General features: G+C 40.1%; 2 protein-coding genes across 3 annotated transcripts; one reads left to right on the top strand and one right to left on the bottom strand.

Moving 5' to 3' along the window:
• Positions 1-3: 3 nt before the first annotated feature.
• On the bottom strand, positions 4-8,052 carry LOC113039335 (NUAK family SNF1-like kinase 2). The gene is made up of 6 exons (XM_026197225.1): positions 7,800-8,052; positions 5,660-5,780; positions 5,429-5,580; positions 3,420-3,485; positions 2,921-3,173; positions 4-2,002 (listed from the first exon to the last, which is right to left on the bottom strand). Exons 1-6 carry the CDS (start codon positions 7,959-7,961, stop codon positions 1,014-1,016), a joined length of 1,743 nt encoding a protein of 580 aa, XP_026053010.1. The 5' UTR covers positions 7,962-8,052; the 3' UTR covers positions 4-1,013.
• Positions 8,053-13,748: 5,696 nt separating this feature from the next.
• On the top strand, positions 13,749-27,738 carry LOC113039328 (dual serine/threonine and tyrosine protein kinase-like). Of its 2 annotated transcripts, none has more exons than XM_026197215.1 (14): positions 13,749-14,314; positions 17,067-17,470; positions 22,217-22,606; positions 22,696-22,891; positions 24,184-24,419; positions 24,495-24,578; positions 24,645-24,821; positions 25,632-25,761; positions 25,836-25,992; positions 26,111-26,243; positions 26,312-26,425; positions 26,640-26,817; positions 27,119-27,253; positions 27,321-27,738. In XM_026197215.1, exons 1-14 carry the CDS (start codon positions 14,149-14,151, stop codon positions 27,482-27,484), a joined length of 2,664 nt encoding a protein of 887 aa, XP_026053000.1. In that variant the 5' UTR covers positions 13,749-14,148; the 3' UTR covers positions 27,485-27,738. The 2 variants fall into 2 exon arrangements, with proteins under 2 accessions (XP_026053000.1, XP_026053001.1); XM_026197216.1 differs by having other exon boundaries at positions 13,754-14,314; positions 26,640-26,754.
• The last annotated feature ends 260 nt before the right edge of the window (positions 27,739-27,998 follow it).

Here is a 27,998-nt window from a genome sequence, read left to right as displayed (position 1 = left end):
GTATTTTCCATTTGTGCTGTTTTATTGTTGAGTCAAAGAGACATCAGGGCAGATAAATCAGGCACTTTGGCAAATAAACATGCAGGAACTCAAACTAAATATATCAGCAAACAGAAGAACAACCCTTCATTCCTCGGTTATCTCCTATAAATCCCCCTTCTGCTCTACTGAGCTCTGAGTTCAGATTCACTGATGACCCCAAACGCCCCGCTATGACACCAAAACACCATTCCTAAATAGCTGTTAACATCCAGTAAATCTCACTGTTTCAACACGTTCCTTGAAGACAGAATGATTGGAACAAAACTGGAGAAGCTTATTCTGAAAGGTCACGTTGTGTTTTACCATCCTAATAAACGGAGTCCTATCGGCACAACTCTTATCATCAAACAGATGTAAATCTAAAGTCTGGACTGTATAAAGTCATGAACAGACAGTAGTGTATTGTATCGGTGCACCTGTGAACTCTGAGCAGATAATGGCATGTTATAAAAGTCAGAAACTGGCATGAACGATCTTCAAGAGCACTTGAGTCAATCTCTGCACCGTGGTTATTTTTGGAGAGATGTTGTTGTTCAAATACCAGTGTTCACCTTAAAAACAAACAGAACTCACAATGGTTCTGAACTTTATCATGAGTCATCTTTGGTGTTTATTTTTGACTTGACTAGCCAACACCCTAAACAGTCATTTAAAAACATTTCAAAGAATACCCAGTCTGGGAGCGAGGCAGCTGACAAAATAAAAGGCACTTTTCTCAAACCAAGGCTGCTTTATAAAAACCACTCTTTTGCATGTTACAACACAAACTGCCGTTCCCTCAGAATTAAATGCATGTCCTAAACAGGATGTCCTGTCCTCTACGAAAGCCCATTTCCTGCTGGGCCTGAAAACATTCCCTGACCACTCTTTGTCTGGCATTGCTCCAGAACATTTCCAAGTCTTCAACCGGCTTCCCTTTCCTAGCACAACTGGAGTTGCGTCAGCTCTGCACATCTTAGTCCCTGTGCGTTTCAGCTAGCGGTCGCTCCCAAGGCTTGTTTATATGTCTGAGTGACGTTTTCACAGTCAGAAATTGAGAAGACGCTATCGGACACTCCTGTGCGGTAGCAGGCCATGTCCATGTCCCAGTGTCCCTGGTACTGAGACTCTTCCCTCAAGTCGAGGAGATTGTCAGCGGACACGCTTCCTCTCATCCTGCGTCCACCTGCTGGACGCTCCACCGGAGCGACGGGAATCTCACGGTCAGGAAGGTCAAGTCTGTCGAAGGACTCCGAGGAGAGGATGCTATCCTCGCTGACCGCGCCGCTCGGTCGGGATCTGTGGACCACTGTTGGTAAGGAAGGAGCGAGCTGATCCAGCGATCCGAATTCCTCCAGGCCGCCGGAAAACTTGCTGTGGCGTTTGAGGATGCCCTTGCGGTGCGGCACCGGTGACGGCTTCCCAAGAGTCTGTCCGGAGCACACCGGAGAAGAGGAGTAATAGCCGGACTCGCCTTCCGAAGGCTTCTTCAGGATCCCTTTAGGAGGTGGAGGCAGGACAGGTGGAGCCAAAGTGTTCTGGCTCTTCTCCTCCAACGGTGTAGCCTGGGAGTCACCGGGCGCTCTCTGTTTAAGACTTCCCCGCTTCTTCAGGATCCCTTTAGACGGACGAGGAGCTTCCTGCATGGTCTGCGAGACGTTGTTTTCCTTGCGTGAGCGGCGTATGGAGCGCTGTCTCTGGACCGGTTCCCCACCCGTCCGCAGCAGGCAGCGCATCTTAGAGCCGCTCTCCAGAAGCGGGCGAGACGTGCGGCGGAGCCAGTCTGCGATACGAGTCGGGCCACCGGTGGGACACGCAGCGGACGCTTGTCCTGGCTCCTGATGCACAGCTGCAGATTCACTCGGAGCCAGCAGAGGGAGCTGATAGCCCCAGTTCAGCCACCAGTGACCCGCGATCTCCTCCAAAGTAGCTCTACGCTCGGGGTTTACCATCAGCATCCAGCGGATCAAACCACACGCATCTGTGGGGCGACAAATAGGATTAATGCTACAAATGTCCTCACAGGGGGTGTCCAGTCCTGCTTCAGGAGGGCCACCTTCCAGTCGAGTTAGCTCCAGCTCTATTTAAACTTGCCCAAGACACCCGAACAGAGTCGTCAGGATCTCTAGAGCTAGTCGGAGCTAATCCCTGCAGGAAAATGGCCCTTCAGCTGCAGATCTGGACACCCCTGGCCTACAACATCACAGACTGCATTCAAACACATTTGTATGTGGCTTCTGGGTGTGAGGGACTGTTGGCAGTGCAACGTAGGTCTATCCAAAGTTTTATGTAACTATGCAAATGATCAGCGATGCAATGTTTTGACTACTAATGGAAATGAAAGCATGGGAGCACAAACAGTGCACAGTATCCCGATACTGTGTTTTCCAACCCTGTTCCTGGAGACACACCAATCGTACACATCTGCAAACTCTTCCCAATCAAACACACCTGACTCAACTCATCAGCTTGTTTAGTAGAGACTCCATGAGCTGAAATGGGTAAGAGAGACATCCTAGATGTGTACTGTTGGTGTGCCTCCAGGAACAGTGCTGGGAAACATTGTGTAGCAAGATTAGTTCATGTTACTCTGGGCACTTTCCCAGTTCTCTGTAATGTTGGGACATTGTGTTGCTGCTGGTGCTAACTCAAATTTATGAGACAGCCATGCAATGGTCAACAGATGGAAGGCTATCTGCACTAAAGGCTTATCTGCTGGAAATAGATACGCTCCCTCTATAAAACTGCTAGATGGCATGGTTGAAAGAGCCACGTCTGGACCTTTGCCTTGACAAACACAGTAAACCAGTTTCGTGCGTTGGTTTAAATATAGGACAAACAGCACACAAAGGAGGTCTCTTGGGTTTCGGTCGTCTTCTGTATGGTTTAAGAGCCTCACCAGAAGGTTTGCTGGGTTTGCGGTAGTTTCCGGTGCTGATCTGCTGGACCAGGTTCTTGTGGTCGTGTCCGTCGAAAGGCATGGCTCCATGGATGAGGGTGTAGAGCAGGACCCCCAGAGACCAGCTGTCCACCTCGGGTCCTCTGTACGGCCGGCCGTTCACGATCTCTGGAGACGCGTACAGAGGACTGCCACAGTACGTCTGCAGGAACCTGTCGTCCTGGTAGAGGTTCGACAAGCCGAAGTCAGCGATCTGGAAGACACACAGACAGTCGTTGGCCAGTTTCATAGATTTACACCGTTATCTCATGCTCAGGTTTCGATAGGGTGTTTGTCTTGTTTAATAACCCTAGGGAAAGTTTCACAGATCATGTTTCAAACGGACTTTGAAGATCTGTTTGTTCTCAGCGCATGCTCGAATACCTGTTTGAATTCATTTATTCTGCTGATCATTGATCTACATCTGGTTGTAAACCCTTCACATATTAAAAGAGCTTACCTTTATATTGCCCTTGTCGTCCAGCAAGATGTTCTCCAACTTCAGGTCACGGTGAACAATACCGTTCTGTTGGAGAAACAGAGATATTTAGAAACCACAATCAGATTTAAATTCTAATCAGATGAGCCATTTTTGACACACTTTGTTGAGTTAAATACTCCAGTGTTTAGTTGCTTGCTAATGTACGTTATTGGAATATTTCATAATACTGCTATCAGTGTACTTTTATAAAAATTTTCGCTGTTCAGATGGGTTTTTTACTGTTGATTATGGCTTTAAAGGTATAGCTCACCCAAAAAATTGGGTGTTGGGGAGTAACTAGTTACATGTAACGTAATTAAATTACTAAATACATGTATCTTTAATTAGTTACAGTTGCTTCTGAATGTAGGTTACATCTGATTTATTCACACTCACACACAGATTTAACTGACTTCTTTCATGAATTGCATCGACTGCTCTAAAATATACAACACCAATGTTTCAGTTTAGGACACAATCATTAGGACACAATCATGTTTTTCCAAGGCATTGTGAGACGCCAGTGTTTTCTGCTATATCTCTGATTTAGCTTTGATTTCAAAACCAGTATCATAGTTATTAAACCCTTTCTTGTTATGATTTTAAAAGCAGTAGCTATTAATCTGTAACCATTTAATGATCCAGTCCTCGATGACATCACGTTTTAAAATATTTCAGTTTCACTCTCGAACACTTTCCTGATGACAAACGCTCAGGAAACCCCCGAGTTTCCTCTGATTCTACACTGATTTGGTGTCAGAGCAGGAGTGCGAGTCTTTGGTGATTGTGTGCGTCTCTGCAGGAGGGCAGATCCTGGTTTAACATCACAACAGAGCGTCACACATTCCTGAAGACTCCTCCACACCCGTTTGTGCTCGGTTGAAGCTGAAGTCTTTCTATAGTTCTCCTGACTCGAGATGTGCCCACATGACGTCTGAGTAAAGCTGGACGGACTACAACCCTCCATCTAACCATAACAAGCTTCATCTGTGAGAGCAGACGGTCAATATGATGAATCATGATCGTCATCCTCTGTAGGAAACTCTCTTTGAGCTCACGACTCATTCAGCCCAGGAACAATACAATCAGAAGAGTTTAACTGCGTATAAACATGGAGGAGTGCCTTCTTTGGTGCCTCAAACAAGCATCAGAGGCGTTTCATTTGTTTGTGTGCTCTGCTGTGGAGTGTGAACTTCACCTTAGGAGTAATAAAGTCAATCAGATCAATATAGTTTTTATTATTTTACATTTTAAATAAAAAATAAACTCAATTTTCTAAAAGCGTTCACTTTTAAGTTTTAAGTTATCTATTTAATTATTCATTTTTATTTCCATCTCAGTTTTATTAATTTTAGTAACTTTTTTAGTAAAATTACTTAATTAGTTTTTAGTATTTTTTTTTTTAGAAATGTTAAAGTTTTTTTCTATTTTAATTTATTTAATTTAGCTTGGATATTAATAAATATAAATTATAGTAGTGTTATTTTAAATGTTATGGAATAAGATAATGTTGTTTTTAATTATTTACATTTTTTTATTTCTAATTTTAAGTTTAAGTTTTTCTAATTTAAAAAATAAAACTGGTCTAGATAGTTTTAGTCATTTTAGTACTTAACTGTAGTTATTATTAACAGAATTTACAAAATGTTGCAAAATAAACAATAAATGTAATAAGATAATTTATAATTATTTTAACCCTTTCTGTAACCTCAGACACTAAATAATAGAAATTACAGCAGTGTTATTCTGGTATGCTAATAAAGTTTATAAAATAAAAATGTTGTTTTAAGTTTACGTTTGTAACTTTCTTGTGTTTTTCATCATTTATATATATATACACATACACGCATGTTTTACTTCTAAACTAGGTTTGGCCAACATAAGCTTCGGTCCCCTGAGATCAAGCATCAAACACTGTATGTGTTGTGTTGTTCAGAAGGTATGTGTGTAGAAACAGAGAGAGGCAGGAAGAGCAGGTGAACTCTGACCCGGTGGCAGTAGTGAACCGCAGAGACGATCTGTCTGAAGAAGAGACGAGCCTGACTCTCAGAGAGGTGCTGTTTGTCACAGATGTAGTCGTACAGATCTCCCTGACTGGCGTACTCCATCACGATCACGATCTTGTCCTTGTTCTCGAACACTGAAACAGAGGTCAGAGGTCAGGTGTGAGGTCAGCTGTGTGTGTGTGTGTCTGGGTCACGGGGTCAGGGTCTCTGTACCTTCGTGGATGCTGATGATGTGAGGATGAGACAGAGACGACATGATCTCGATCTCACGCCGGATGTGGATCAGGTCCTGCTCGTCCCGGATCTTCTCCTTACGGATCGACTTGATGGCCACCTGGACACACACACACAAATCAGATTTGTGCTCGCATGTGTGTGTGTGAGTGTGAGTGTGTGTGTGTGTGTGTCAGACGTGTCTCCACAGGTCACGCATGAGTGGCAGATGGACAAACACACACACACACCTGTTCTGACACACAAAAACACACTTAAGTATTTCTGAAAAATTCCAACAATTCTAAAAGTATTTAGTGACCGAAAGAAACTCTGTAAATGCTTTAATACTCTATTTATATATATACACACTTGACCCCATCTTTCGAGTGGTGACTGTGTTTTTAGTGTGTGTAGTTGATCCTGACAGTGTCCCACGGTTGAGTTTGTCATGATCATTAGATTCAGAGACGAGCTCAGACGTGTCCAGACTCGCTCAGAAGAGGAGAACAATAACAATAATAATAATAACCTCTTCCTGATCCACCGAACAAACACACAACCTGACTTCTGGGAAAATACTCTGATCTGCTTTAAACTGAAATCTGAGTTCTGTGCTGTAAAACACACTTTACTGCAGATATATACACATTATTATTTTACACAACATAGAGAATGTTCTGTTTTCCATTCATACGCGTTTCCAACTTATGTAAAAATAATTCTTAAAACAAGATAGATTTAATAATAAATATCTCCAGCTTTGTATCTTACGTTAAATATAAAGTTAATAAAAATATTGTTTTCTTGTTTGAAGCATAAAACTATTGTAAGTTAGTGTGCTTTGTGCTTTTAATAAACGAAGAATAAGATTTATAGCAGATTTATTCTCAAAAAACTGAATTATTATTTCAGTAGAAGAAACCAGGTTTCACTTCTCCTCGAAGAACACAGAGCCTGCTTTTAGCACTATTTAGGATGGGTTTTGTTAGTTTTTTTTTGCATTTTAACATGATTTTTTTAATGGAAATGAATAGAATTAGTACTGAAATGTATAGAATAGGTTTGTAATAAAATAGTTAGTGAACACAGAAGCGCTGGTGCTGCTGAAACAGGCTTGTGTTCATGAGAGCGGTGCGAGAGGTGTCTATTAAAGCAGAAGAACAATAGGACGGTGCGTGCGAGGGACTAACGCTCTAATAATAAGTGCAGGCTGTGGATTGAGCCCTGGGCTATTCAAAGCTCTTTCCCAAGCCTGGGCGTCTCTGCAGAACCTGTTCAGTGTTTACTCTGTGAGCCCCAGCTCCTCATCAGTGATCACAGTATGGCAAGCTGTGTACTCCTTCACACACACCAGGAGAGCTTCAGATCAACACTTCAGATCACACACACATCAGAACCTGTTCAGTGTTTACTGTGAGTCTGATGAGCCCCAGCAGAAGCTCCTCATCAGAGATCACAGTATGGCAAGCTGTGTACTCCTTCAGATCTCACACAACAGAACGACAATTCTTCATATCAGGAACTAGATTAACGACTAGTAAAAATATCATTCTTGATGTCTGGCATTGTATTTGCACTAGTTAAATGTCACCAATCAACATTTTCACTAGTAGCAATTTAACACTGGTACATTTTTATTAGTAACAATATCATTACTGAAATCAGAAATAAAGGCTTAGTAAGAATTGTATTTTTTGATATGTGCAATATGAATTGATTTGATTCTTGATATTAACATGTGAATTTAAGTGGCAGGCTATGGTGAAGTTAAACTAGTGAAAATACAATTACAGATATCAAGATTACGAGTTGAAATGTAATTCCTGATATCCAGAACTAGCAATCTAACTAGTTAAAACTGAATTATATTTATGAAGAATTCATATTGTGTTAAGGAATAAAGGTTAAAGCGGCTTGCCATACTGCAAAGCACACACAATCAAAAGTGCTTCAAATCTGCAGGACAATTAAAAAAACACACCTATTAAATAACTTCTGTCAGTTTTCTCTACAGTAAAAAATATTGTATATTTTATTCTAGATATTGTATTGTTTACTTAATTATTTGATGATGTGAAATCATGTTTTGTTGATGTTTAACGCGTTGTTTTTATGGTGACAGCGCGCGCTCTCTTACCGTGTTGCCGGAGCGGTCCACCGCTTTCTTCACGCGCCCGTACGTTCCCGTCCCGAGCGTCTGCTGGAACTCGTAGCGGTGCTTCAGGTTGTGTTTGTGATGGTGCCGCTTCACGGCCTGACGCTTGACGCGCGCGACGCCCGCAGCCCCGTCACACTCCATCAGACTTCAGCGGAGGAAGAGTGAGAGTGAGATGACGTGTGTTCATGTCCGCGTGCAGGTGCAACAGTGAGTGAGCGACGGGCGCGCGCGGAGCGACTACTGGAGACGGTGTGGGCGGGGCTCTTCCCGTAAGTACCGCCCCTCGGCTTTGTTTTGAATTAGGTAGGCATTGTTCAATCCTTTGTAGACACGCCACATAATATGAAACCACGCCCATACGCTCCCAATTGATTTTGTTTCACGGAAGCTGGCTTCTTATTTCTGACTTGTAACAAAAAACAGGGTAATGTCTAAAAGTTGCTTTGTGACAAGGTGTACAGTAAACAATCTAAAAAAATAGAACTATGTTTTTATAAGCTGTCGAACCAAAAACTGAGTGTTTAGGACACTACACGTTCCTTTTATTTGAGAAATGATCAAAGTGAACGGCCCATGAGAAACATCCCCACATCTACAACTGTTTTTCATCTTATTTACTGTTCAGCTGGTCACACATGAGCTTTTAGACATTGTTCTGTTTTTAGAAATGACGAGGATCACTTCGCAGAATAGCGTCAGTGGAGAGCGCGGGATTGTGTTCCCTGCTGGGGGCGTGGCCTAAAGACGCTCGGCTCTAGGGTGTTGTTGTTGTTTTTTGTTTTGCAATCTTTAGGACAACGAACATACAGTACAAAGGCATCAAAATAAATATAATAATGAATAGATTAAGTCTTTAAAATTGTTTGCAGTTACCCCGCTTTGCTGTTTATTGTATAGTGACCTACTTATATTTTAAAATGAGTAAAAGTGTTTTTTTTTTTTTGTTTTTTTTTTTTTTACTGCTCGTTTACATTTGTGGATGAAGAATTTTCCATTTATAATAAGTAAATGTACTATATACCAAATTCTAAAGTCACCAGTGTACTCATGAAAAAACATGCTTTGAGTAAACCCTTTATACTGAATCTGTTTACTTTTACAATTTACTCAGTTTATGATTCGCGATTAATATTTTCCTCTCAGCAGGTGTTTTGGCGCGCTTCGTGTAACGTCCTCCCGAGAGCGCGGGAAAATGTTCATCTTCATTAATAAAACCGAAAGTGTAAACTTTATGAAGTGTGGAATTAAAGGGGAATTTGCTCTCGTTCATGTGTTTAGTATGTGAGCTCTTACACAATCCTGGCTCAGTTAATAGTGTTTCATGTTTACATTTAAAAATGTTAAAGATTACAAAGGGAGTTAAATCTTAATATTTTCACACATTTACATATTTAAAATATGAGACACCAGTGTTTCAGGAGTTGAGGATACAGAATATGACACATGGTTATTCCACAACTGGTTTATTTCCTATTTTGGTAAATGTATATGAGTTTTTTTTTTTTTTTATCAATTCATTTGTTAGACGCCAGTGTTTCCTGTATAGCAAATATTTGAAGTAATCATTCTTTAAAACAAAATACTTTTTAAAACTGTGATAATAGAATGCAAGAAAAAAAGTTTTTTTCAGATTTATATTATTCTTTTTTTACTATAATATAATATATTTGCATACATTGAAAAATGAAGTTAATGTTAAATGAATAATTTTCATTTCTGGAAAAGAAAAATGGAGTAACTTCTCTATTCTGTACTTATAAATGTCATCAAATCAGGAGTCTGTTTTCAGCTTTTAAACATCAAAACCATGATCCCCTTCATTAATATAACTGAACATATAAGCTATTATTAGGTTTATGCATTCCCCATGAATGAAGAACACAAGATTACATCCCAGGAGCACAAGAATGTTGTAGAGTGATGAATGAAGCCAAGAAAAACATGAAGAAAACGAAGAGGAAAATAACACAGGTAAGACTGATCAATGTGTTCTTTCCATTTACATATTCAACTGTTGGTAAGCCGACAAGAAAAGTTATTTAGGAAAATTATTATTTTAGTTATTATATTTAAGACTGCTATACCGTTCAAAATCAAAACATAGAAAAAAGAAGAGTAATACAGCCACACTGGGAGATAGGATCCAAGCAAGTGTTGATCATAGACTATATTTATTTATTTATTTAAGAAACTGGATGAAAATATACAATCACCTTCAGGAGAACATTAACAAATAAAAGAAAACATGTCAGAAAAAAGAGGAGGATGAATAAAACACAATATAGGGGTATGTAGCTTACAATAAAGGACAAAATCTATTAATAACAATGAAAAATAAAAGAGCAATGAAAGAAAGTTATCTAAGGTTAATCAGAGTCAATAGAAATACATGTTTCATATAAATGAAACAACCGGACACCTTTTTATTGTTAGTCGAACAAAAAGATGTGAGCAGTGAGTCAACCTCAATCCAGAAATACGAAAAAGCAGGAATTGAGCCCAAATAGTGTGTGTGTGTGTTTTCCTTTAAAATATGTAAAAAAAAAAAAATGTTTTCATACATTTAAGTGAAAATTATTTTATCTTGTTCAAAACATGAATCATAGTTTTGCTGTAAATTAATTTATTTTTTTGGCAAAAAAAAAATATATATATATTGCAGATATATTCCAATTATTAACATATAAATGTTTTGTTTCCCAATAATAAGAAAAAATATGTAAAAAGAATTCTTAAAACAAGATAGACTTAATACATATCACCAGCTTTGTAATTTATTTCTAAGGAAAAGCGGACCACGTTTGAATGCTTACACCTTCCTTTTATTTGAGAAATGATCTATTTTTCATCTTATTTACTGTTCAGCTGGTCACACATGAGCTTTTAGATCAGTAGCGTAGCCAGAAAAGAGACTCTGGGTGTGCATATGAAAATCTGGGTGTGCCACATTTATTGTCAGATTACTGTGCAAAACTATGGGATAGTATTTTTGTCGCACTGCTTCTGTCCAACCATACTCCTAGTGGTAATTTGCAGGTCGTGTCAAAATGTAGTTAATTGTTAAATGTAATAATTTTCTTCCAAATATGATAATTTTGAACTTCTGGTACGATACTTGGACATTTGTCTGTTTGTCTGTCTGTTGATGTTGGGCCCGGTGAGGGAGAAACATCCTCATCAGGTGTAACGTTAAGGCCTTGTGTCGGCTGTCCATCAAGCCGAGGTTTTTGAGCTAGAAAAAAATTAAGAAAGGAGCTCTGCGACATATTGCTATCTAGCAATGTGCAATCAAAAATGATCTGTTTATATCATAGACTGCTGGGGTCACAATCAGCTGCTGTTTGCTGATTGGTTGGCAGTCCAAATGTCGGCAGATATATTTTAACAAAAATAATTTAAAATGTAAATTACATTTTAACATTTTTAATGCACCATATATTGGATTCTTATGTCTGTGCCCCTGAGAGTATGATTTAGAATGTTCAGTGACGTCACAGAACTGTCAGATTCAAACAGCTTTCGCGCGTTGGCTTCACTGAGCCAGAGACGGACGCGCTCAGCGCTTGTCATATATCACAATTAATGCAGTGTTTTCAACCACATAATGTTTATTTTAGGTTACATACATTTAAATATACATAATCACTAGTAAAACAATACATTGGTAGTTTGTAAAATCACACTGATGTCTATGGAAGCAGCAAAAACTATCTAATCAAATGCAATTTGCCGACGTGTTTTATTCATATATCAGACAGACATAGCAGAACAATAAAGTTTCCTCTATTCTTCGTCCAGTTCAACAGCCACTTACTTTCATGTATTTCGGGAGAAACTGGGGGATTCAAGTGCTGTACTACGTTAAATCCGTCTGACAGGACTCTGAACTGCAGCGCTCATCTCGTTATAGATCAAGATAATTTATAATGGTTTTTAAACGAAGAATCGGAATATCAGATACTTGACATGGTAAGCAAGTTTGTGTATATATTTTAATAAAAAATGAAAAATTAAATAAAACGAATAGCGATTATGTTAGTGGCTGCGGTGTGTCACGTGACACATGACGCGTCGCCATGGAAACAAGGGGTCAGTTACAATATTTGTAACTTACGCGTGAAAGGGTTGATTTAAAAATATATATATTTTCTAAGTTAACAACAATAGACCAAGTTTAGTAAACATTTTTTATTGAGACTATAAAAAATAATTCTGCATCTATTTTTAGGTGTGCCAGCTGCCACTGTGGGTGGCACAGGCACACCGTGGCTACGCCACTGTTTTAGATATTGTTCTGTTTGTAGAAATGACGAGGATCACTTCGCGGAATAGCGTCATCGGAGAGCGCGGGATTGTGTTCCCTCTGGGGGCGTGGCCTAAAGACGCTCGGCTCTAGGGTTTTTAGATCCTTAGAACATTTTTAGAACAATGAACATACAGTACAAAGGCAATAGCATAAATCACATCAAAATAAATATAATAATAAACAATGAATAGATTTTAAAAAAAAAATTCACTTTGTTATTTCTTGTTTCTTTTTACGTATACAGATAGTGACCTATTTATATTTTAAAATGAGTAAAAGTATTTTGTGGATGAAGAATTTTCCATATATAATTTCTAAAGTCATAATAATCCATAATAATCTAAAGTCAACAGTATACTCATAAAAAAACATCCTTTGCGTAGACCCTTTATACAAAATCTAAGTTTACTTTTACAATTTACTCTTGTAAATTTTCCTCTCAGCAGGTGTTTTGGCGCTCGTGTAACGTCCTCGCGAGAGCGCGGGAAAATGTTTATCTTCATTAATAAAACCGAAAATGTAAACTTTAATGAAGAGTGGAATTAAAGGGGAATTTGTTCTCGTTCATGTGTTTAGTATGTGAACTCTTACATCAAACGGGCTCAGTTAATAGTGTTTCATGTTAACATTTAATTCGTTTTATTAGTAGAACTATTCTGACGGGAATGAACGAGGCTAAGAGAGACTTGAGTGTTTAACAACACTGACTAAATCATGTATCTTTCGAAAGAACCTTTGGTGATAGTGATTCGCAGCAGTAGCGCAGAGTTAACCTCTAGAGGGCGCCAGGTCACCGCACTACAAGCACACTACAGTATACATCTAGTGTACTACACTGACTGAACAGCAGGAGAAGAGAGAAGAAAACAGGAGATTGTATCGAATCCACCACCTTTTCTTTTTTAGAAACTGAATATAAAATTTAAGATAAAGACTAACTGGATGCAAATTTTATACACTCTGCGACCAAAACAATAATAATAATAATAATAAACGACAATAAACCATGTTTTCTTATAGTGAAGGGGTGTAGAAACCATGTTTTTTTGCGGTATTGATTACCACTTATAACCAGTGTTATATCTACAAATACCATGGTTAAACAATGGTTATATAGCAAAACTATGGTTCATTTGAGGTTACCCTGGTTTTTTTTTTTTTTTTTTTTTGTCTCATTTGTTGTAAAACCATGGTTAATTTTCATAAGGGGGCGAGAACAATAGAAACCATCACAGAATTTGTAATGGTTTTACTGGTTAACATGGGAATTGTACTGGTTTTAATGGTCCCTGTTGGTCTTTTCTAGTAATTAGTCGCCTTCCATTATTATAATGCAATATGTATAACAGCACTTCATTTCTAATGGATTTAATGGTTTAAATGGTTTGTAATAATGGAAACCATTCGTATTTTCAGCAAGAAATGTGTGTGGAGGTCTAAAAATATTTTTTAGATTTCTTTTTTTAATAATGTCCTTCACCTAATTACGTAAATAATTTTAGTACGTACTTTGTTTATGTTCGCTACGCAAAGCTGACTGCATTTCCCAGCATGCAGCAGTGGCACCCCGCCCCGCCCCCGAGCGTCCCTCTCTCGCCTATGGACGGGCAGCGGCGGCGGAGGCTGGCAGCGCAGAACTCCCGTATTTGGGCTGAAAAGTGACACATTCCCGACGCAAAACACCGGGATAATCGATGATCGGCGCTCGCCTGCGGGGGAAAGAGTCGCCGAACAGCCGCGAAGCGCGAGCAGCGACCCGGTCCGCGCGGGTGTGCTTGTATTACCGATCAGAACCGCGCCGATATCGGTCCAGTTAACGGGAGGAGGCAGTGTGTGTAAGTGTGTGCGTGCGTGAGTTGATGCACTGTTGACACACACACACACACGCGCGAGCGCGCCGCCGCTGGTTGTTGTTGTTGTAGCGTTATCGGTTCGGTCCATCCGGGCCTCTGCAGAAACAGCGCGCGCCCGTGTGGAGATGTGACGCGGACTCGCGCGCACTGGGTCTCGCTCCGGGTCAGGATGGAGAACCCGCAGAAACACAGTCCTCTGCTCAGAGATCTGACCCGAGCCTTCAGCCACTACAACAAACACAACGTGCTCCTGAAGAAGAACCTGCACGAGACCCTCAGCTTCTTCAGAGAGATCCGAGAGAACCACAGCAACACACCTGCAGCGCTGGACACAGGTGACTCCGCTTCCGCTTCCGGTGTCCAGAGACACTAAAGATCAAAATACAAAAACACAAGCTGATGGAAAGTATTGATACATGCTAGCGTAGAATATGAACACAGTCGGCATTTTTCACTTTTATTTCTGCTTTTTGAAACTATAAATAATGCTAATTATTTTTGTGTTATAATTAAATATATTTATGTAGTTAAATGTTCCTGATATAATATTTCCTCCCTAAATACACATATATTTGTCTTCTAATAACTAAGCTAAACATTTCTAAATTGGTCAAATTAAGTACTCATTAAGTTCTATTTATATAGTATTTATTGTAGTATTTTTAAATAGACTTTTTAGTACTTTTGTCAAACTTATGTAAAAATTAATTACAATTTTATATTTAATCTTGTAATTTACTGTTCTATAAATTTAAATAAGTTTCACCTCCACATGTTTTTATTAGTTATGATTCAGTTAGTTATGAAGGCATTCTAATTTGAGTTTCAGTTAAAATTTTATTTAAACTAACACAGTTTTAGTTTTTGTAAGCTTTAGTTTAACCATAACAACACTGGGGTAAAAATGGCTGATATTGACTTTTTAATAGAATTTTATTTAAAGATTTGTTGCTTAAATACTGCCGTTAGGATTTACTCTTCAAACACACACCAATCACAGTCAGTCACCAGTAGATCTGTGATCAGACGACTGATATACAACACATGAAAGTATAAATATCGGTTTGAGATATCGGTTATCGGTCGATCTCTGCTTGTGTGTTAATGTGTTAGTTATCAGTGATGGGGATTCCTGATAGTGTGTGTGTGTGTGTGTCCTGCAGCAGGTTCAGTGTTAACAGCAGAAAATGTCTCAAATGGGATTTAGTGCAGAAATAAGCAGCTTAACATCTGTGAACAGAGACACATTCAACTGAACCAAGAACTGAACACTCCTCAGTGCTTTAATGAGGACACACACACACACACACACACATTAACATGAGCTCACATTGATTCACTAACATCACATAATCTTGTCTGAATCTCATATCAGCACCAAATCAAGAGAGAGACATCAGAAAGTGTATTTGAGGTTCAGAATCCAAACCTGCGTGTTATGATTGTTTTAATGTCATTGAAACTTGTTTTCACTCTGATCAGTGTGTGCTGTGGAGGAATCTGTGTGATGAGTCAGTGTGAGAATATGAGCGCTGACACCCGTACTGTACTTGCTTTGATCTGTGTGTGTGTGTGTGTGTGTTTGGGTGCGGCTGTCATCCTCTTTCCCGTCACAGAGGTGTTTTGCAGGTCTGACGTAAGTTTCCTCTGGTTTCTCAGTGAAATGTTTGAGTGTGTCTGAAGCAGTGGTCTCACGGCCTCACGGCGTGACCTTTGACCCGTCTCAGGTGACCCCTGATCTCTCTCCCGGACCCCGCGCTCGTGTTTGTGTTCCTCTGGCCTGTCGGCGCTGGTTCTGACCAATCAGAGCGTGGGCGTCTCTGGCCACGCCCCCTGAGCTGCATGTAAACACATGTTTGTTCTGTGCATGAGTATCTCATAAAGATCTGTGGTGGCTCAGATTAGGCGGCGAGCCGGCGGTTGTGTAAGGCAGCGCTGGGATTATGAGCTCTTCCTAATAATAATCCAGTAACCATCGGCTCCGAGCGGGTCATGAGATGCAGGCCTCAGGACGCTGTGCTTGTGTTTGTGTCCTGACTCCTGACTCTAGGAACAGCCCTGTGTTCTCTCTCTCCATTCATCATCAGACATCTGCTTCACAGTCACTGGGACATTCTGATCATAGATGACTTTTAATTACTTTTTCTTTTTTTATTATTTCTATTAGTTTGTTGTTTATTTATTTCAGTGTCAGATATTTTGTTTACAAGTTAAACTAAATAAATATAAGAATGCTGACTTGGCAACAACCTCATACTTTATTCATTTATATTAATTTTATATACATTTTCTTTGAAATTATTCAGTTAACGTTTATTTATTTTCAAGGAATTACATTTTTTATGGTTGTAGTTTTATTAGAAGAGTATAATAACCCTGATTTGGCATTAATTGTTTATTCAGTTTCATAACAATAGTTACATCATTTTATCAAATTTCGATATCAGAAACAGATCAGTAAATTTCATTCATTTCTGTGTATCATTCTATAAATATTACTGTTTTTGTGTCATGGAATGTGATTTTTAGAGGATTTCAGGTGATAATGTTTATGATTTAAATAAATATGCAGATTGTTAATAAAGATGACGCTTATTTGTAAAGTAGCTTTGGTGTTTTCTGTGGGTGTTCTGCGCTCATGAACCAATGAGAGAGCGCCTCAGCACATTAGTAATAGTATTGAGACACGGTGCGTGTTTGTGACTGTAATTACATTGTTCTGCCATTAGATGGCGACAAGAGACTGTTTCTATGAATGAGTCAGCAGTAAAGACATTTACTTTGAAAAATAAACACTACAAACTAGTTATTTTTAGTTTCCACAACAGCTTGACACATTGGACAAATGCACTGAGCAGTTAAATCACACATAACAGATAAAAGTATATTAATGTTACGACAAAGATATCGCTTTCCTCAGCAAATGTTTTTGTAGTATAGTTTATGTTTGTGCCTTGTATTTCTTGTGTTGGCAAGTTTTTTTGCAGTGAAGTTGAATGTTATTGTAGTGCAATATTGTGATTTGCATAATGTTTTTAAGCCCTGTGTGAGCTACATGTTAATCTTCAGTGTCTCTCTGTGTGTCAGGTCAGCTCAGCTGCATCTCGCTCCCGCGTCACGAGGAGGAATATCTGCAGAATGTGCTCGGTAGCGCCCCCTACATCCTCATCCTGGGCCAGGACTGCTCGGCTCGGTACCAGCTGCTCAACTGCCTGCTGGGAGAGAGGCTCCTCCCCCTGGGCCCGGAGGTGGGCGGAGCCTGTGGGCCGGAGGGCGGGGCCTGCAGGAGGAGGAAGCTGTGTTTCACACATGGCCGTCAGACACGCTTGAGCCTGGCTCTACCGGGACACTACGAGCTGGTGCATCAGTTGGCGGCTCACTGCGGACGCTGGGACACGGTTCCACTCGAGGACCTGGAGATCCAGGAGTGTGAGGATCCTGCGCAGCGATTGGCCGAGCTGGAGGTCACGCTCCATCATGCCCTGCTGCAGGTCAGGGGCAGTACTTTTCTTTAAAGATTTCTAACTGGTCCTACTAATTTAAGTTTAGAGTGTGTGCAAGTACAAATAAAATCTGTATTTATCATGCACGTATTGTGCAAATGCTTAGCTTGAAATATGAAATCATTGATTATTTTGAAATTGGATAAATTCCAGCACTTTCGTTTCTACCACTAGAGTGGTGCTTATATTCACACACATTCCTACGTATAAGTACAGTTTGGTAGATCCCACACTTTGCGTTCACACTGTTGATATGTGGTGTTTATGTAACCTGGATCTGTTGGTCTGGTGCACAGAGCTGCTACGGTGATGTGTGTGTCTCCATGGCAACCAATGGCGGGAAAAGTGTGTCGTCCTATACTCTGTGGGTTCGGTCACAGATGGTTTCCTCTTTGAACAGGGCTCTGTGTTTGGACCGTTTCAGATCTCTGAGATCAGACTGAGATCCTGATCTGACTCTGAACAAACACTGTTACACAATCAGTGTCCTATCAGACTCAGACTGAGACAAACCAAGATCTTGAATCAGTACTAGATCAGTCAAACATCAGAGTCGGTCATGGATCAGTTTATCACACTGGATCAGACTCTGAGCAGCACATCACTCATCAGATCAGCTTTGGATCATCAGACTGATCAAGGTCTTGGATTGGTTCCAGATCTCTTCCGTTAAAAGAAGGAGAATCTCTCATCAGGGTCATAGTGACCGAAGGGTTCAGACTCAGATGGAGATCAGACTCTCTCAGTGTGTGTGTCTCCGTCATGACTCTCTCTTGTGTTTAAAGCCATGTTTCCCGTCACACACATCTGCTAGAGTCACGTCTGCTCTCACATGAACTCGGTCTGTTTTCTGGTTAGCACAGAGATGTTAGTGGACTGTAGAGTCTGAATCAGATGTTTGTTGGTCTCCGCCGGCTGTGTTTGTTCCAGAGAGACGGCTCTGACTGACTCTATTGAGCTCTTTCTTCTGGCTCTGACGCGCTCGCTCAGGATTAATCAAACAGATGAACTTTGACCCGCCGTGTCTAATGTAGACGCCTCCCACGCTCCAGGCCAAGCCACAACTAATCACACCGCTTTTATAAAGCTGTTGTTTTGAAAGCTTTTATCCAGTAACCAGAAGTGTCTGAGAATATTGTGGATGTTAACTGCTTTAAAACTAAATATATACTGTATATTAGTGTATTTTGTGTAATGTGTATGTCTATACGTATCAAAACAAAAACATCAAAATATATTCTGTCATGTAGGGCTGTACTAGAATAATCGAATATTCGAATATTCGTTCGGTGGGGTGGCATTCGATTTTCAGTTTTGAGATTCGAATATTCTTTTTTTTTTTTCAACACGTGACTTCCGTCGCGGATTCATTCTCACTCATGCTTGAACCGCCCGTTGGCGAACGTAGTGATTTATTTAATCTCATACTGAATAGGTACAAAATGCCCAAGACCTCAGCTGTTTGGGAGTAGGCTTGTTGCGATAGTCGGTGTTACCGGTGATACACGGTGTTTAACCCACCTACCGGTCATAGCACTTGACCACCGGCACCGTCCCCATCGTGTTGAAGTTTTAACCTATAGCAATAAAGCACTTAATTCAGTTAGTGACTACATGCCTTCGTAATTTAGCGTGAGCGTAACGAGCGCCGCAGTAAAGCAGCAGGTGTCCGATTTCATTTATCATTTGAGGAGAGTGAGGCGAGCTAAAGGATGGCGGAAGATCTGGTTTCAAAGCGAAATGCAAAAGCACCTATTTGGAAATATTTTGGATTCAAACCAAATGCCAACAGGGATGTGTTTGATTTTCGTTCGTTGCATATTCGATGGTTGTGTGGTGTTTTTTTTTTTTTTTTTTGCTGAAAAAGCCAAGGCAGGCACTTTATTTAACGAATAGTGAATTTTATATAATTTATATAATATAGTAATATTTTATATAAATTCTTGTTTGATACTTGTGTGCAGTGGTTCGTTTTGTTAATAAATGCACTTTAAAGGCGTTTCATAAGTGCTTTTGTTTAGTTTTTGCATGTTGTGTTAAGTTATTATTCATTTTGCAATATGTAATACAAGCGAGTGTCTTATTGTTTTGTGTATTTTTATTAAGAAAAAAATAAATTAACCCATGGTTAATTCAAACAAATGCTACTGAATTACCGCTAATTAAAGTGAAAGTAAATTGAGACGTGTGCACGTCTGCACGACCGCATTTTCGGGAGCACTTTAAATTAAGTGAGGATGACAAGACAAAGGCAGTGTGTCAAATATGCGATTTGAAACTTGCCTACCACAACAGCACCACAAGTTTGAAAAATCACCTGATTGCACGCGAAAAAAAAAAAAAAAAAAAAACTGCTTTTATGCGCTTAATTTGCTATGATAAATAGGCTAATTGCAACATGCTTTCAATAAAAGCATCGCGCATTTTAAAGATTTAAATTAACAAAAAGTCAGAATAAGACAAAATAAATCCCTTATATAGAATAAAACTAATTGTAATAGATATTACAATTTTTGTCATTTTAAAAACAATTCATTTATTCTTATTCAACTGTTTATAAGCATGCTACCGTGTTCTTTATTTATTACAGTTCGTTGAAATCACTGTGTGTTACTAATTTAATTTCTGTTTTGGGATTCATTTGTTTTAAAGAAATGTTCGTTATTAATACCTTATTAAAGTTCTTGCTCTCAACAGACTTTGTGTTTTGTATCACTTGTGCACTGTCCGTTTTCGGAGCATAAACCTGCCCGTGTAATGCGTACCGGAAACTGTTCTAATTAAAAGATTATTAAATGTTTATTAATATTTAAAGAATGTGTGCCACCTGATCATATTGTACCAAATGCAACACTGCACTCCACTGGGTCTGCCGCAACACATTTACGATGCCGAAGAGTGAAACGTGAAGTCGTGAAAGATGATACAAATGCAAACCGACACTATTATTATATATTTAGCCCCACCCACCGAAGCTTCGAATATTCGATATTGATTGCTACCTAAGCTTCGAAGCTCAAAAAATGGCATTCGAAACAGCCCTACTGTCATGCCACATTCATTACGTTTAAGCAGTATTCAGCTAGTTTTAGTGGTTTTCATTTACAAACGTTCACCAGATTTAATGGACCAAGTATGTACATTTATTTGACTGTTTAGTTCACATGAGCCGCATTTCCACTGTCGGGCCAGTGCGAGCCAGGGCTTAAAGCGGGCCGGGTGGGGCTCATAGCCCCGGGCCAGTAGCACGAGGCCAGAATAGCGCAGGGTTTCCACAGTTGGAGCTTGAAGCACCGCTGCACGTCACTAAAACACGCCCTTTACACGCCTCTCAGAACAACGTCATGCAACCTCATCATTTCACCAACAAAGAGAAGTTATCAGAAAACTAAGAAATAAGTCACTGGAACATGTGCGATCACAAAACAAACATGATAAAAGAGGCCGTTTGTTTGCATGCTTTGTTATATATTCAAATTCAAAAGCACCGATGTTTTAACTATAGAATAAGTGATACATTAATCAAATTGATTTAATTTATCAGGACTCAAAATTAATCACACATAAATACACTTATATCTATTTTATTTATATATTTTTAACGCTTATGAAAATAGCCTGCTTATTCAGTCGAGTCTGTTTCTGTTTATTAGCCACAGTAGCCGTCATATTTAGAATGAATGATAATATCTCTATTTTTATAAAAGCTCCCGAACAAAAAAAACGTTATTAGGCTATATTCTTTTATGATAGGCAACGTGAGAAAAACTCTCGAGACGAGGCTTGTGACAGAAAATATAAGTTACTTAATAAAAACACGATTGTGATAGAGAATAAGAAGCTGACGTCTGATTTCTTCAAGCGGTCATATTTTACCATGTTCACTATATGTTTAGCGTGCATATCTTTTTCATCGCTTATAAATATTTCAGCCTTGTATGGTGATTCTAATCCACATTGGATGATGATCAAGTTATTTCAAACACTCGCTGGTGACTGAAAGAGACTGTTTAATGCTGGTGTTAAAGCTGTTATCTTTCTGAAATGATCCTCAGCGCAGACTCTCTATTTTTATAAAAGCTCCCAAACAAAAATCATTATTATATTTTGATGATATGCAACGTGGAGCTAAACTCACGAAACGAGACGACAGATAAAATGTTACTTAATAAATACACAATTGTGATAGAGAACAAGAAGCTGATGTCTGCTTTATCCAAGCGGTCATATTTATCATGTTTACTGGTAACGTTAATGTTTAGCGTGCATAGTCTTTTACATCGCTTATAAATATTTCTGCCTTGTTTAGTGATTATAATCCACATCGGATCAAGTTATTTAAAACACTTGCTGCTGACTAAGAGTGAGTTTTGAGCTCAACTTATTTTAAAAAGTCTTTAATGCTGGTGTTAAAGCTGTTATCTTTCTGAAATGATCCGCGCTGACGCTCTCCAGACACGGAGAAACTCCGCCTTTGTTCATAACTCCTCCTCTAGCCCCAGCTGGCCCGCTTTGGCCCAAGGTTTTCGTCGGGCCGAAAAAACCTGGCCGTTGGCCCCGAGGAAGCCCCGGCGAGGCACGATCAAGGCCCGGAAGTGACAGTGGAAACGCGACTGGCCCTGGCACGCACTAGCACGCCCGGTCCTAGCTCGATAGTGGAAACACGGCTATGGTGTGAGGTGATGCCAGGTGTGTGTGTGTGTGTTCACTTACTGAGTGTGTGTGTGTGTCCAGGAGGTGAAGGTGATGGTGTTCCCGTGTCGTGGTGTCCAGTCGGTGGAGGAGTCTCTGGAGGACTGCAAGCGCGGGATCCTTCCCATCATCCTCTACTCCGTCAGTACAGACACACTGAGCTCTGAGCAGGTGAGGGACCTGAGGAAGGTGCGTGAGACTCTCCCATCGTTCCCCGTCTGCTTCATCAGGGTCTCCAGCGGCTCCTCGGACCCCGGGGCCCTGCACAGACAGCTGCTGTCTCTGGATCTGAGCGAGGCTCCTGTGGTGGGAGAGAGTTTGCAGCGTGTGCTCGGGCCCTCCACTCGACAGCTGCTGCAGAACCATCAGGTGGAGGCCGCCTCGCTGCTGAACACCGTCCACTGCCGCTGCCTCGACCTCTTCATCAACCAGGTGACCCCTACTGTAGGATGTTTTCTGGCTCTGTCCTGTGTCCTCGCTGGTGTTTGTGGTGAAGGAAGCTGTGTTTTGTGTGGTGTCAGGCGTTCGACATGCAGAGGGATCTCCAGATCACGCCGCGGCGGCTGGAGTACACGCGTGAGAAGGAGGGAGAACTCTACAGCTCTCTGATGGCCATCGCTAACCGCAAGCAGGAGGAGATGAAGGACATGATCGTGGAGACGCTGAGCTGCATGAAGGAGCAGCTGCTGGAGGACGCCGCTAACCTGCAGTTCACAGGTCACATAGACATTATAGTGAGGAGATGGGAGATTTCTACAGAGTCATGTCGATCCTTAAATCACAAGACTTGATAAGTGTGTCTTTGGAACACTGTAGCTCCTCCCGTACAATACATCACAATTTGTGCTTTGATACTTTTGAAATGAAACAAAGTGTCAGATCTCAAACTGTGTCCATTGTACTGCAATATTCAAACAATTAATTACTAATTCAAATTATTAATTACTAGTTATAGCACAAAATAAACATGACTAAACATAAGTTTCTGTCTCATGTAATCACTCGAACAGTGTTTCAGCCGTGCAAAGACATCGATATAACGGCTGGTGAACAGTGTTACGTCATGTTTACGGTTTCGAATCGCTCAGATCATTAAAATGAATCGGATCAAAGGAGACGCTAGGTCTCGAATCAAACATTAGCAGACATGGATGGATGCGTTGAGCACTAATCCCAGCTGTTAGGGCATCACAGAAGATTTCTGTCAAGCGCAGCACTTATAAATCACATTAACTTATCAAAAAAGTTATTTGTATAATTAGAAATTTAGTTTATATTTATAATTTCAGTTTTGTTTGTTTTTGATTAGTTTTCATTATGTCATGAAGATTTCATGAGCAAAACAAATTTACATTTGACAATTGTTTAAAAAACTTTACAGTTTAGTTTTTAATTTCTATTTTTGTTCAATTGATCATTTCAGCGGTTTATTTTTATTAGTTTTCACTCTATCATTATTTTGTATTTTAGTAAGCATTACATTTTAAAGTTTTACATCATTTTAGCTTTTTTTTCATTTTCTTTCTGCCTTTTAGTTTTTGTGCATTTAAAAATGTATGTTTTAAATAATTGATAACTTATGTTTTTAATGTAGCTTGATAATTTAGCTTTTTTTTTTTTTATTATTAATTCAGTTTAGTTTTTTTTATCATTGTTAGTTTTACATTAGGTTTAGAATTTCTTTTAACTCTTAACTTTTTTTTATTTAGTTTTTTATATTTGGTTTATTTTATCATTTCATTTTAGTTTGATTAATGTTTATTCCTTCATTAACTTTCATTTAGCTTTTAGTGTTTTTATTTAAAAACATTTAAAAAGACTTAACTTATTACTATTATATTATTGATTTAGTTTCTGTTTTTATGTTTAATTTATAATTTTCAAAATGTAATTATTCCACCGAAAAGATAATTGTGTATAATTGTGTGTCAGAGGGAATGCATTAGTGTTAATAAGCGGCATGTGTGTCCTTTTACTATAGAGCAGTCTGTGTGTGTGTGTGTGTTCAGACATCATCATGTCGTCTAACGGCGAGCCGGTGAGCTCCAAGGACATCAAGATGTGCATCAGTCAGATCCAGGACCTGATCGTAGTGCGTCTCAATCAGGCCGTGGCTAATAAACTGACCAGCTCGGTGGACTACCTGAGAGAGAGCTTCGTGGGGACGCTGGAGAGATGCCTGGGCAGCCTGGAGAAGAGCACACCGGAGTCCTGCAGCAACGTCACCTCCAACCACCTCAAACAGGTAAAGCTCACACACACACACACACACTATACAGTAATAGAGAACAATACAGTTAAGTTGTGTAATTGTGGTCAGATCCTGAACGCGGCGTATAACGTGGAGGTGACCTTCCACTCGGGCTCCTCCGTCACCCGGCTCTTCTGGGAGCAGATCAAACAGGTAGGTTACCCATGATGCCCTGCGCTGGCGTGTGTGGTGCGGCGGCTGACGCTCGTGTCTCCTCAGATCATCCACCGCATCACGTGGGTCAATCCTCCGTCCGTCACGGCCGAGTGGAAGCGCAAGGTCGCGCAGGACGCCATCGAGAGCCTGAGCGCCCCCAAACTGGCCAAGAGCATCTGCTCTCAGTTCAGGACCAGACTCAACAGCTCTCACGAGGCCTTCGCTGCCTCGCTCCGACAGGTGAATGTGCAGCGCATACTCCTCCTGGGTGCTTCGTCAGACTCCTCCGGTCAATCAGAGCTAAGAGCTTTGTGCTCACGCCACTGACAACCACAACACACTCCTTTCATTTACTTAGTGTGGGGTTTTCTTCATGTGCTTTTAAGAACTACTTAAATATTTAATTTCAACAAAAAAAATCATTATTTGTATTATTATTGAATTGGTCTTTAGAGTGCATTCGTTAATTATTTGAAATATTAAAATGTTAATATTTAAAAATCTTATTTACATTTTCTATTAATAATTTATATATTGGATTATATATTTTAATTATTCTATACATATTATTTTATATATTTTTTCATACACACAAACACAATAATTTATTTATTTGAAGTGTTCATTTCCAAAAACAGATTTTTTGACAATTTGAAAAATGTTCAAAAATCATGTTTTTTCATTGTGGATTCCAATTAATCTCAATCAAACTGTATTTTAATGAGGTTACAATTAACTGGAAAATACAGCTAACTAAGAAAATCAAAACATGATTTTTGGACATTTTTTAAAAATTATTTTGCAAATTAACATACAAATGAAAATTATGTATGTTTTTATGCGTTTTATTATAATATGAAAGTTACATTTAATATATTCTTTAGGTTTATTAGTAATAGTTATATTAAAGTTTTGCTATTTATTGTAATTGTAATATTTTTGTAAATGCTATTTGTCAGTTGTTTATTAGAGTCATTGGTGTTAATGTGACGAGACTCCCCTGCTGATGAGTGTGTGTGTGTGTGTGTGTGTGTGTGTGTGTGTGCGCAGCTGGAGGAGGGTCACACGGGGCGTCTGGAGCGAACTGAAGACCTGTGGTTGCGGGTCAGGAAGGACCACGCCCCTCGACTCGCCCGTCTGTCACTGGAGAGCCGATCGCTGCGAGACGTCCTTCTGCACGGTGAGACACACACACACGGATCACACGGTGTGTGTGTGTGATGTGAGTCTGAGTCTGTGTGTGTGTGTCCTCAGGGAAGCCGAAGATGGGCCGTGAGCTGGGCCGGGGTCAGTACGGTGTGGTGTATCTGTGTGATAACTGGGGTGGACGTCACCCGTGTGCCCTGAAGTCAGTCGTTCCTCCGGACGACAAACACTGGAACGACCTCGCGCTCGAGTTCCACTACACACGGTAACAACACTCCAGTGCATCTACTCTTTAATAATAATGATAATAATGCGTCTTGTTATTATATGTAATTCTATTTTAGTTTGATACCAGTAACAGTGTAGTTGTTTGTGTCCGTCAGGTCTCTGCCTAAACACGATCGTTTGGTGAATCTCCACGGCTCAGTGATCGATCACTCGTACAGCGGCGGCTCCAGTGTCGCGGTTCTGCTGATCATGGAGCGGTTACACAGAGACCTCTACACCGGACTGAAGGTACCATCACCACACCGGCTCTCTGTCTGTGTGTGTGTGGTTGTGATTGACCCGTCTGTCTCTCTCAGGCCGGTCTGTCTCTGAAGGAGCGTCTTCAGATCGCTCTGGACGTGGTGGAGGGGATTCGGTTCCTGCACGGTCAGGGTCTCTTACACCGCGACATCAAGCTGAAGAACGTCCTGGTGAGGAACTGCGTCTACCATCTGACTCTCTGTGACGACATCCCATCATAACACATCATAACACTTCAAAGTGCTTCATAATGTGTCTTAATGCATCATAGTGCTTCCTAACATCATATTGCTTCATGATGCATCATAACACTATATAAAGCATCATAGTGCTTCAGAACTCTTCACAGTGCTTTATAATGCACTATACTGTGTGTTTGTGTAGCTGGACAAGCAGAACCGGGCGAAGATCACTGACCTGGGCTTCTGTAAACCCGAGGCCATGATGTCGGGCAGTATTGTGGGGACACCCATCCACATGGCCCCGGAGCTCTTCACAGGTCGCCGACCGCTCAATGATCCTCTGAGGAGTGCTTTCAGTCTTGAGCGTTTTACACATTACAGTACATGATTTCAGCATCCACTGATAAATTGTGCATTTTTTATTTTATTTTGAAATAGTAAAAATGTAGTATCCAATTTTAATATCAGTTGATTAAAATTGCTTTTTAAATGATTTGATAATTTAAATGTTAATTTAACGGCAATTTATTCCCAATTTTTTATGTGATTTTAATAGTGGACAGTGAAATGAATCATCTTTATATTTTTTTAGAATTGAAAATGTTTATTTTGATGTTTTGAAAATGTAGTTATTGTTTACATTAGTTTCTGATAGTACGTGTGTTTGTTTATTTGGCGTAGGAAAGTACGATAACTCGGTCGACGTGTACGCGTTTGGGATCCTCTTCTGGTATCTCTGCTCCGGCTCCGTCAAACTCCCAGAAGCCTTTGAGAAATGCTCCAGTAAAGACCAGCTGTGGACCAACGTCAAGAAAGGTAACGAGCGCCAGTCGCCGGATCGCGTCGCTGTGAACTCTGGGTAACCTCTGTGTGCTGCTTTCAGGCTCGCGTCCTGAGCGTCTGTCCACGTTTGACGAGGAGTGCTGGCAGCTGATGGAGGCCTGCTGGAGCGCAGACCCTTCCCAGAGACCCCTGCTAGGAATCGTCCAGCCCAGCCTGCAAAGCATCATGGGACGCCTGTGCGGCAACCTGGAGGACTCGAACTGACACTCATGTCCCTGCATGCTCCTCCTGAGACGCTAAAGGAAAGCAGCTCTTGTTTTGTGTGTGAAAGCAGACGAAGGTTGATGTCTGCCTCTGAACAAACCTGATCACGCGTGTCATATTCAGTGCTAAAACCCAGCGTTTTACTCGTAGTCGAGTTTGTGTTACAGATAAACTGAACTGCTGATTTTTAGATGGTGTTTAAACTGGTTTACATTATCCTGACATTTTTTTATAAAATCATTTGGATGAATTCACCTCTGCACTGTGTTGATTTCCTCTGTGCTTCTTTGATTATTAAAGTGTATTAAATGTGATTTGCTAAAACATTCAGCAGAGCTGATGAGGGAGTTTAATATTATTAAAACAAAACATCATCCTACAGATTAAGATCGACTTGATTTTCTTCTTATATTTAATAACAACAGAGTAATATTAACACAATAATAACAAACAGTTGTGTTTAGTTTAATTAGTTAAATTTAAAGACCAGGTAAACCTCGTTAACAGTTAAAGG

This window comes from Carassius auratus, chromosome 22, assembly GCF_003368295.1.
Source record: "Carassius auratus strain Wakin chromosome 22, ASM336829v1, whole genome shotgun sequence".
In the NCBI taxonomy this organism is placed as follows: Eukaryota; Metazoa; Chordata; class Actinopteri; order Cypriniformes; family Cyprinidae; genus Carassius; species Carassius auratus.
The sequence above is the reverse complement of the archived record's forward strand: the minus strand, read 5'-3'. Positions and strand labels throughout refer to the sequence as shown.

Excerpts from the sequence above, each read along its gene's own strand:
- LOC113039335 (XM_026197225.1), bottom strand. The coding sequence starts at position 7,961 with ATGGAGTGTGACGGGGCTGCGGGCGTCGCGCGCGTCAAGCGTCAGGCC. Across the intron at positions 5,581-5,659 it reads CATCATCAGCATCCACGAAG|TGTTCGAGAACAAGGACAAG; the intron begins GTACAGAGACCC and ends CCTCTGTTTCAG. Across the intron at positions 2,003-2,920 it reads CAAACCCAGCAAACCTTCTG|ATGCGTGTGGTTTGATCCGC; the intron begins GTGAGGCTCTTA and ends GTCGCCCCACAG.
- LOC113039328 (XM_026197215.1), top strand. The coding sequence starts at position 14,149 with ATGGAGAACCCGCAGAAACACAGTCCTCTGCTCAGAGATCTGACCCGA. Across the intron at positions 22,607-22,695 it reads TCGACCTCTTCATCAACCAG|GCGTTCGACATGCAGAGGGA; the intron begins GTGACCCCTACT and ends GTGTGGTGTCAG. Across the intron at positions 26,244-26,311 it reads ACCTCTACACCGGACTGAAG|GCCGGTCTGTCTCTGAAGGA; the intron begins GTACCATCACCA and ends TGTCTCTCTCAG.